The 11,165-nt window shown below is 42.3% G+C and overlaps 1 protein-coding gene across 2 annotated transcripts; it reads right to left on the bottom strand.

The window, feature by feature from the left end:
* Positions 1-219: 219 nt before the first annotated feature.
* On the bottom strand, positions 220-7,410 carry si:dkey-19e4.5 (UBA_like_SF and PTH2 domain-containing protein). 2 transcript variants are annotated; one of them, XM_041034942.1, is made up of 7 exons: positions 7,144-7,410; positions 6,111-6,224; positions 4,990-5,061; positions 4,802-4,876; positions 3,617-3,714; positions 1,757-1,871; positions 220-1,643 (listed from the first exon to the last, which is right to left on the bottom strand). In XM_041034942.1, exons 2-7 carry the CDS (start codon positions 6,216-6,218, stop codon positions 1,557-1,559), a joined length of 555 nt encoding a protein of 184 aa, XP_040890876.1. In that variant the 5' UTR covers positions 6,219-6,224; positions 7,144-7,410; the 3' UTR covers positions 220-1,556. The 2 variants fall into 2 exon arrangements, with proteins under 2 accessions (XP_040890876.1, XP_040890875.1); XM_041034941.1 differs by having other exon boundaries at positions 7,067-7,407.
* Between the last annotated feature and the right edge of the window lie 3,755 nt (positions 7,411-11,165).

The raw sequence follows: 11,165 nt of genomic DNA, 5'->3' as shown, positions 1-11,165 counted from the left end.
AATGAGGGGCAGGTTACAAGTTTCCCCAGCCTGGCTGCCGTGAGCAGGCAGTAGCCATACTTCACAATGCTGCCTTTGTTACTGCGGTGAAACAGCAGTGTCATATGGCGAGTCCAAACCAAGCTCCGCAACATGGCTGTGTTTGACCCTCCCCCACACTGCTTTCACTGCCACAGCTCCAGCCCAGTCAGGTGAAAACACGACTCACACAGTTTCTTATTCCATCTGAAGGCGTTTTAATGGTCTCCATAGTCTGAAGCACTCACACAAATGACTGAATAACACAAGAGGTATCAAAGTGTGGACGTGTTACGAAAACTGATACAACTTAGGGGTTTCAATCGGTCTGTTCAAATACACATTTCATATTGCATGCACGACACTGCCACGATTTCTGTTACAAAGAAAGTCCTTGACATTAAGCTAAGAATTCTGGGAGTGGCAGCTCATGCCCACAAACATCTGGTGGTGAGAACTAATACTTAAGATTATTAGTGTGCAAGACTATTCACACAGTCACAATAACAATCATTTAGCATTTTCTCAAGCTATAGGTTTGTTAAAATTTATAACTGTAACTTATCCACCACAGGCAGTCCGAGTGCATAAAGCTGGGCCCAGCACAGACCTTTTCTACAGGATGTTTTGGCTCAACAGAGCTTCTTGTCCACCATCACATATCAAATATCACATATCAAATATCCCAAAAATTATAATTTAGGAATTTTCTCTTTTGTATTAAGAAAAAAAAACAAAAAAACCCCAACAAAGTCCAGTAATTGTGCATACTGTTTAGGATGGCACACCACAGATTATACAGTATATGGCTCTAACAGGCGTATGTATATAAAATATAGCCATTTATCAATAATAGGTAATGTTATTGAGTCTACAGGATAGGGATCTTTGGGAGAATAGTTGCATACAGACACAAAATCATTTAAATGTCAGAAATGAGTGTTCACATATGATCAGTTAATAAGTTACCCTTCAATCAGGGGTAGTGAATACAACAGGCAAATACTACATCTGCTATGGGTATAATTCTAATTACATTATGTATTAGTCTATAGTACATGGCCTCTTGAATAAGCAGAGCTATAATATTGGTCAGCAACCAAAACTACTTGATTTGACTTTGTCATATCTGAAACTGGACGACAGACTAAATGTGTTTGAAAAAAAAATGATTAAGATTCTAATAAGACTAAGTTGGTGGCCTGTTTAGAAAAGAGAAAGGTCACCAGAAAAAGAAATTTGAACTGCCTTTGTCTTGTTCCTTTGTGAGGAACCAGTCTCTCTCCCCCCCTCCTGCTCTCAACAGCCGACTAAGCGGCTCAGACAAAGAATGAAAGGGAAACAAATGGCTGAGAGTGTTTGTTTTCTGGTGCTGGGACATGTCTTGTTTTCCCCCTTGTTCTTTAGGTCTTTTTTTTTTTTAAAGGTTGTTACACTCTTGCATGCCAAGACTCTCCCTGTTGTTGGGAAATTCTGCCCTCTGCTGTTTGCACACTGGCACTGCAGAGCCATGCCTCCCCACTGTGGGCTTGAGCCTCTCAGAGTATCTTCAGGCTCCCAGTGACATTGTTCACCATCTCCTCTTCACCCATGATGGCCAGGACAGTGCGGGACCCAGCCTCCACCTGCCAAAAACACCAGGGCTTGGTCTAGTTCTGAGATTCTCAATACTCAATACTGGTACCTCCAAATTACATTTATTAACAAGACAGCTATGGAAATGGCATGTTCCTCTCACCTGGGTAAGCCCTGCATCCTGGACCAGGTAAGTGGGCAGACTGAGGCTCATAGCCAGGGCCTGCAGTTCCAGTAGATGAGCCACATTTGTGCCCTGGAGTACCACCTTCTTGGCTCTGTCAACACATGCACATTTAATTTTTTTAATCTTTAATGTTAATTAAAACGTATATATATATATATCAATTCTAGCAAAAAAAAAAAAAACACTCACCAAACACTTTATTATGAACAACATGTACACCTGCCTACTCATGAAATTAGCCAATCATGTAGCAGCTGTGCAAAGATTTAAAACCCTGCAGATACAGGTCAGGAGCTTCATTAATGTTCACATCAAACATCAGAATGAGGAAAAATTGTGATCTCAGTGACTTTGACTGTGACATGATTGTTGGTGTCAGATGGGCTGGAATGAGTGTTTCTGAAGCTGCTGATCTCCTGCGATCTCTAGAGTTTTTACTCAGAATAAAAACAAAAACCACCCAGTGAAGCAGCAGCTCTGAGGACGGAGACAGCTTGTTGATGAGAGAGGTCAGAGGAGAATGGACAGACTGGTTGGGCCTGACTCAGATAACTACTTTGTACTGTGCTGAGTAGAAAAGCATGAGGTGGATGGACTACAACAGCAGACTAAAAATGGACAGTTGAAGAATGGGAAAACGTAGCCTGGTCTGATGAATCTGGATTTCTGCTGAGGGTAAGAATTTAACTTCAGCCGCATGAATCCATGGACACAATATTGTGTGGTGGTGGTGTAATCATGTGGGAAATGTTTTCTTGGTTGACTTTGGGCCTTAATACCAATCAGTCATTGTCTGAATGTCACAGTCTGAGTATTTTTGCTGACCATGTTCATCTTCTAATGGTTACTTCCAGCAGGATAATGCTCCATGTCACAAAGCTAAAGTTGCCTCAAACTGGTTTCATGAACCAGTTTGAGGCAACTTCACTGAGAGTTCAGTGAACTTCAGTGTCCTCCCCAGTCTGCAGACCTGAATCCAGTAGAACCCCTTTGGGATGTGGTAGAACAGGAGATTGGCAGCTTGAATGTGCAGCTGATAAATCTGCAGAAGTTATGCGATGAAATCAGGTCGTCATGGAGCAGAATCTCAAGAAAGTTTTCAACATCTTTCGGAATCAATGACACAACTGAGTTTTTTGGGGGGAAAGAGAGGAACTATCCAGTACTGGTATGGTGTTCCTGATAAAGTGCTTGGTGAGTGTATCAAAAATAATTTCTATAGTCAACAATTTCAGCAATAAAACACTCTGAACTGAGTAATTCTACAAACCAAAACCACAACACAGATACACATGGTGGAGCAATGACTGGAAAAGAAAGAACCAAAAGAAGCACAGCTATCCAGACACAGCTGAAGGGTTACTTTTTTTTTTTAATTCAAGAAACTAGTGGTGACCACTGTTCAAGCAAACCTCTTAAACAAAAATTAAAGTACAATCTTTGAAGACCTCAGCATTAATATAAAACCACTTTGGATTTCTACAAATAGCAGCAGAACAAGCTTGCTCTCTTCTAAAATGAAAACTGTGATGCTGAAGATAGCAGATATTCAGATATGGACACTAACTTTCCATGCTGTTAAGGCTTTTAAAGATTATTACCATCAATCATTTTCAAGTTCCTTCCTTGCAACTCTTATGATTTCCTTTAATTCGTTGCTGTTAAATGTGTGGTGACAAAGAGGGAAATAACAAAGATTTACTTAACCTTAAATCCTGTTTCAGCATAGACTTGTAAATTAATTTTGCCAGTTAACTGACAGCAAAATATAAGTGGTTGTCTTTATACAAGATACAAAACAAATACATGACTTAAGTGAATCTCCTACTAACTTACCCGCTGTGGTCCCACTTCCAAGCCATCTCCCTCCAGCTGTTCTTTTCCTGTAGAGCCTGGTACAAACCCACAGCAGCATGGCCAACCTGGGCTGCCACCTGCACAAACACACAGCAAACTTCACATCTAAACGGCAATCTGTCAAACACTTTCAGCCGTACTAAAAATGGCCTCTATGTGCCGTTTCTGACCAAGTTCAAATAAAGTTACACTCAATAAACTTGAAAAAGATATCTGCACAAGTTTTTTTTTCCCCATAGGAATGCAAACTCAACCTAAAAATAAACCATGAAATCACTACAATCACTTTTTCACTGCAACTGATATTAGCATAACCAACTCCTACTCACAGAGTAAGAGCACAGAACCCAGTAGGTGTTTAAGGAAGAACCTATAAAATTCCAGAGTAATGCAGATTAAAGGGTTTTGTGATATAACAGAGCACATTGTACCTTTACGTCACTGTAAAACCAGAGATAGGGGAACACTTTATCTGTTCCCTAGGTGCAATACATGGCACCTAGGTGCAATACATGGCGACCTCTGCACTACCACTACCTCCCACTTGCACATGAGTGTTTATGCACGTGCTAACTTCGGCTTCCTTACCTTATCTTATCTTATTTTTTTACTCTATTTAATTGCTAATTGTTTAATTTCACAATGTTTATATATTTCTACTCTAATGTTTATTTTAATTTCTCTAATGTTATATTTATTTTTCTACTCTAATGTTTATACTACTGCCCTTATGTTTATACTTCATTTTGTTCACGGCTCTGAATGGCTTAAACTGGGACCTGAGTACTAATTTCGTACCATAACATGTAAATGTCCTGGTATGACAATAAAGTTCCTTGATCCTTGATCCTTAAATGTCCACCACCCAGGTACAACAAAACCCTTCACAGTCAGAAACAAGCACAGGGCATACTGGGACAAACTGTGATGGGCTGCCATATTGGTGGGCTGGTGGACCATCAAAAAATAAATGTAAATGTTTACCAGCCCTGTCTGTGTGTCTGTCATTTTCAGTGCTCACGAGAATATGTTAAACACGTGTTCCAGGATTGGACTTTCTTCCTCTATCCACGCTGCTTAAAAAAAAGTCCTGGAAAAACCCTCATCATGTATTTGAACACCGTACATATCCCACATAGTGCACACTGGCACCACTGGACTTACCTTTCCAACACCCATGGCAAGATCCATGTTCACCACAAACACCATCTTGAACATGAGGTCATCATCTCCTTCCTCCTGCAGGTTCAGAGTGGGACAAAAAGAGACACTGAGATTTGGTTTTGGACAAACTCCACAAGGTCTAATGTACCAAGGTGTACCTGTGGGGACTAAGGCTAGCTTATGGGCACCTCATTCTCCAGCTTGTTGAAGTAGTACATGGCCGCCTCCTCGGCAGACACGTTCCGAGTGTGCAGGAGTGCCTGAAGCCGTAAGAAACGGATAAAAGGTCAGAGAACAAAGCAGTGAATTATAGTGTGCCATAATTTTGGCAAGCATGACAAACGATAAACTAGTCAATACATTTAATCAATCAAAACTCATCTTTTTCAGCTGGTTTACTCACATAGCTCAATTAATACACAAATTAATATTTGAGACATCCAATTATTGGTGGTCTTGAGCTGCTGGATGTGACCACAATAGATTAAGTCCTTATTATGAGCCTAGCTACAACCTGATATGATTCTGCAGTGGTATCAAAATCAAAACCCTGGACCCATTATTTCTGAATGCTACCCAGTCCTAATCCCAACAGATCCCGGACCATATAATTGTTGATCTTGCATTGCCAGCTACTACAAGTGGAGCAAACAGAATCTAAACTAGTCCGTTTATCACAATGCCAAATGTCACGTGTGAGCTTAGTCGTCTTTTTGTTGAGGTTCAAAGCCTGTATCCTAATTCAGTCCTGGTAGAAACTGTCCCTGAGGACACGTAGCATAAACAACTGTTACAGATCACCACAATATTATACATTTATAAGATAAGCTTTCAAATTAAATGAAAATGTAATATAATGAGGCCATACTCTCCATGTAACAGCTGGGAATTTGAATTTTTAGCTTGAAAGCTGTCAACCACTGCAGTGTTCTCATTACATAGTACAGACAGCTGAAGGTCAGCTATGGGACAATGAAGATGCCACTTATTCAAAGTGTAATTAGCACCACAACAGTTACCTTCCATGGAGCTACAGTTATTTTATAGGCAGTGTTGGCATCACACAATAGTACGCATAATCAAGATACCATAAAATTAAGGTGTAACTGGTTTAAGTGATGACATATGGCTGATTGGCTGAGGTATTCATATTTATATTCTTTTCAGACCCCAGTATTGTTTACTGCCAAGTCAGTTATACCATAACAAAGAAAAATGCAACATTCCTAGTCATAATTATTATTGGATGCTGATGTAAATGTATCCTAAATGCTGAAACAAGCTGCACAGCCCGAGTCTACAGTCCCACCTGTTTGGCTGCCTCCTCCGGGATGTCCAGCTCTCTGAGCTGCTGCAGAAACACAGGGTTGACATCCTGAGAGTCCGAGTCTGGGCCTGATTGCTCTGATGGCTCCATTCTTGACTGCAAAAACAAAAACAGGAACAATGAACACCCTGTGCAGCACTAACCCACATGAAATAGAATACAATTGACAACAAAATCTACCACATTAGAGTAGAATGTTTTGTGAGCACTTTTAATGGTTTTCACATGTGTTTATCAGGCTGCTGTAAAACAGATCTCAATGTTCTGCATGCCTTTGAATGCATTATTATTTGCATGAATGAGTGGATGGCTTATCAACACAAACATTACGAGCTAACAGACTAAACTGAGAGGCGCCTAAAGCTCTGAATTGCATAAATTAAAGGTGGATTTTTACAATGTTTACAGATTATCTATACTGATAAACGTGTTCTAACCAAATATAACTATCATTCCTGAAACCGCTGAATGTCCAGTAGAAACAGATTACTTTTCCCAGCAAGGCCCAATTAAAACTGAATGAAGTGTGACTTGACGTTATCCTCTTGTGCGCTGCGGGGATATGAGGATAACTAAAAATAACAACGCCCCAAAAGACAGACACAAAGTCAGACACTAGCTGTCAAAAGACTTTGTTCAACTAGCTAGTTCTGCGCAGGTGACAGCTGTTAGCTCACAAAATACGTTACACCCCAACGAAAACAATGAAGCTAAGGCTAGCAAAGTTAGCTTTCGTCAAGACTGCTAGGCTATCTGAGAACGAATACCGATCTCAGACTGCATGTTTTGTTTTAATATGCTCACGTAACAGTTAATTAAGGCAACATTTCCTGCTCACTGTTACAACAAAACTAGCTAACGTTGTAGCAAAATTATCCGCTACCGCTAACTGGACTAGCTTCAGTCCAGCAAGTTGTAGTTAGCTGCAGTTAGCTTACCTGTTCTGCGCAGCTAACTCGACAGAAGCAACAACAACGGCGACTTCCCCGCGGTTTCTGTAAATATTAATTTTCACCTGCGACAGAGACGATTCTGTTTGAGTGTTCCGTTACATTCAGTGGGATTCCTGTCATTAGCGTAACGCCATTTGGATCCTTTTGTTTGTTGGTACAGGATGCTGCCTCGTGCCGCGTGTGACAGATTTTCTGGTGATATTAATTATGCGGATAATGATATGCGCGTGCACAAAGCGAGTACTTAACGCACAGGCGGGAGGAAGAATGCCGGCTACTGAAAATTTGTAGTTACTGAATGTAACTCTAGTTCTATGAGTAAGTGCGTGGCCCTCTAACAGGCTTCGCTATTGGTCAACCCCTTTGAGGCTCCGCCTCGGCACCCTGAGAGAGATGTTTGCACTTACCGTCCACCGTCCAGGGGGTGGAGGGCACGGTGTGGGGCCTTATAAAAGGCCACTGTATACTGCCCGCCTCTGTGTGCTAAAGGGGAACTCAATCAGGAAGCCAGAAATGTACTCACAGAACTGGAGTTACATCCAGTAAGTACTGTTTATACTTTGTGCTCCCAGCTGCACCCCCATTCCCAAGGGCCAGCAACTGACTGGGAGAAAAAACAAACAAAAAAAAAAGCACTCATGTCAATCAGGTACATCTGCACAAAGGTGAAAGTGGAAGACTAGTATACAGCCAAGCAAATACCATCCACTGACACACCCCTAAAAAGGGCAATGGAAGCTGCGACCCCCCTAGTGGATTGTGCCATTAGGCCAACTTGGCAGGTGGAGGATAGAGGCCATGGCTTCATAGCTCCTGTGGATTTGCTGAGCAGAGCTCCCTTTACCCAGGTGCCAGATCAAAAAAACAAGTGATTGGATTTCCTTAGGCCCACTATGCGGTCCACATAGCAACAGAGTTCCCACACAGGGCACAAATCGTGAAGGCACCTTTCCTCATCACCACTGTGAGGTAGAGAAAAAAAGCGTCTTCAGCTGAATGACTCCCAACCTGAAGGAGGAACTGATGACCTTGGGCTGAACGGATGGGTTAGGTCGCAGTTCCACCAGGTCTGGGATTGGCCATGACTCTACCAACAACAACTGAACCAGGTCTGCGAACCATCTGGCACCTGGACTCTCCGAAGCCACCACAATGACAGATAATGGCTGTCTCCAGATCCTGTGGAGCAGCATGACCATCAGTGTAAGCCTTAGGGGTGGAAAGACTTAGAGCAGGCCAGAGGACCACACCAGGTGGATGAGTGGATGAAGGCATGACGGTGGGGGGCTACAGCTATCGGGTGCATTCTGGTGGAACTCACGCCCTCCTGCCTGTTCAGGTAAGCTGTTGTTCATCCCCACCATCAAGTACCTGTGACATAGTTGTGGGGCAAAGTACTACTGCGACATTTCCTGAACTGCTTTTAGTTTGAGCAGGTAGATATGGCAGATTGTGACTCACCACATCCCACTTATTACAACCTGGTTGAGCATCCTGCCCCAGCCACTCAGGGATTCATCTGTGAGCAACTGAACAAAGAGCAGAATGCACCCTAGCCTTGCTGAGTGAGTTCCAAAAGGCTATATTGCTCCCAGCCAGCCCAGGCTGGGCACTTACACCCTGCAGAGCTTGGTCTGAGAATCCAGGTGCAGCCCAAGATACTGCACCCACCTGTGGGATGTGTGGGATCACCAGCTTATGTGGGCCCTGTCTTTCTTCTGCAAGGAAGCCGGGATTCAGGAGGGTTGAGAGTCATGTGACTGCGCATACAGTCAACAGCTGTTACCGAGGTAACGGTGGGAATTCACCCCGCTCTTAGGCTGTTTCAATGCTGAAGCAGCTGAGGATGGGAGCGATGACTGTCCCCATGTTTAAAGGAGATAAACACTGCTGCTTCTTTTGAGAGACAGGCTTCTGGGGGCAAAGGTGGGCACTCAGCTGCTCCGATGACTTCCTCACTGTTTCCAGCTGATCAATGATGTGCTGGAAGTTCAGGCTCCATGGAGAGCAGCAGATTCAGCAGCTGGTAGTGCTCAGCCTCCTTCAGGGTGGAGAGGCCGAGACAGAAGTGCCTCGGGCCAACCTGAGCTGCACACATGAACTGCTACCACCTGGGCGGTGCTGGTGTAGCAGCAGTCAAGCATGCCAAGTGACAGTTGACCTCTAGGCCACAAAGGCATCAAGGGGAGGAAGCAGACCCTGTCTGCATCCGCTGTGGTGGGGACGCCCTTGTTCCACTGCCAGTCCAGCCTGTATGCCACCACCAGCAGATTGTCAACTCTGGTTGACAAGAGGAGTGTCCGATATAATCACAATGAGAGGACAGGACACCCTCAGGGTTTAGCAGGCCATAAATCATTAACTATTTGTATAATCATCATTGTATAATCATTGGTAGATATTTTGAGTCCATGTTTGGGAATAGGTCTACCAAAGCTTTTTGAGCTGAACCAAAATCTCAAAACCTGGTCAGCAGAAGCTCGTCAAATTGCCGCACATGCTCTGGGGGCAAGAGCAATGATGATCAAACACAGTGGAGAGATCCTGCACTGTTTCCTGAACATACACTCCAATACACGTAATATTTCAGTTATAGACCAGTGAAAATGACAGTAAATCAAACATAACACACAGCCTGGATCAACTGTGGCTGAAACAGTACAAAAAACGGCTTAAAATCATAATTTTAACTTTTTTTAAAAACTTTTTATCAAGAACTCCAGTCAAAGTATTTACTATATTTGGAGGAAAACCTTAGTAAACAGGACTGAATTAGATTCAGTGCCTTTACTACATTATAGACAGATGTTATTTACGACATGGACACATGACGTAAATTTGACGTCATGTGTCCATGACACATTTCACATGACTGTGAATTTTTTTCTGCAAACCTTGTGATGAAACGCGTGTGATTGTTCTCACGCTTTGTTTAAACAGAATTAAACTAGATGAAGTGACTATGCTCATGTTTATGAAGCTTGTCTGTCAGATTTATTAAAGCAAAAAGATGTGTATTAAATAATCATAACCTGTAATCGATAGCACAGCTGTTAGTTTCTCAGCCCTAATACTCTCCTGTACATCGCTGGGGATTCAGCATTAACGTGAGGTTTTCCAAAGAAAAAGACATAATTTTAAGAATACTTTATTACATCAGCATATGTGAGAATTTGCACCCTCTCTTATTAAACATGTTAAATCACTACAGTTACATTTTAAATCAGTATGATATTAACACACAAAATAAGAAACATCCTTTAAAACTGCTTCTTGTAGAGGCTCCTCTACATTACAGCCAAATTTATACAGCCTAATAACAGTTACAGTTTCCCCTCAGGTGGCTTGTCTTTATCATCACTGTGAACTGACAGTGCCTGACTGAACAAGCCATCTGTTCATTTGAGTCATTAGCTGCTTGTGTAGTGATAAACCTATGGGCTACATTCTGACATGCTGTTTCTGGACCTGGGAGTGACACACATCACTCACACACTGACTATGGCTGGGTATCAAACCGCATTACTTATTTAATGGAGATAAAACAGTGGCTATTGCACTGAGTCCTGGTGAACTTGAGGACTAAGTATGGGCACTGGTACTGAATTTATTCTCAGTGTTGTCTTCTTATAAATATTGTATAATTTAAATCTGGAGCAGCTGTTGATGCTGAAACTATGGGATCACACTGGTACCTGTGCTGAGTCAGAGTCTGTCAGTAAACTCTGTAACCCTGACCATTACCCAACTGTTGACCTAAATTAAGCCCTAACCCTAAACACAAAGCCAGTTCTACAGGAAACACTTTTTAAAGGGTTTGACACAAGACCAGCACTAATGCATGTAAAACCATTCTCAGCCTCATGAACCCCCTAGGAAGGCATGCCCCCCCCCCATACGTGTCAGTCTTTGTCATTTAAATAAGATAAACATCAGCAAACATTAGCTTCTGTACGAAAAGTCTCTGTACTCCAACTGAAAGCAAAACAGTGTGATAAGGTCAACTCTACCTACTGAACCAGTAGTAGTATAGTCAATATATAACCTGCAACAAGTTGACATAAGAAAATGCCAGACAAACCTT

Source organism: Toxotes jaculatrix, chromosome 3 (assembly GCF_017976425.1).
Source record: "Toxotes jaculatrix isolate fToxJac2 chromosome 3, fToxJac2.pri, whole genome shotgun sequence".
NCBI lineage: Eukaryota > Metazoa > Chordata > Actinopteri > Toxotidae > Toxotes > Toxotes jaculatrix.
This window is presented reverse-complemented; position numbering and strand designations above follow the sequence as displayed.

Coding starts and splice junctions, on each gene's coding strand:
- si:dkey-19e4.5 (XM_041034942.1), bottom strand. CDS start 6,218: ATGGAGCCATCAGAGCAATCAGGCCCAGACTCGGACTCTCAGGATGTC. Junction 3,715..4,801: donor TTGCCATGGGTGTTGGAAAG/GTAAGTCCAGTG, acceptor GTGTTTGTGCAG/GTGGCAGCCCAGGTTGGCCA. Junction 1,872..3,616: donor TGGAAGTGGGACCACAGCGG/GTAAGTTAGTAG, acceptor ATGTGTTGACAG/AGCCAAGAAGGTGGTACTCC.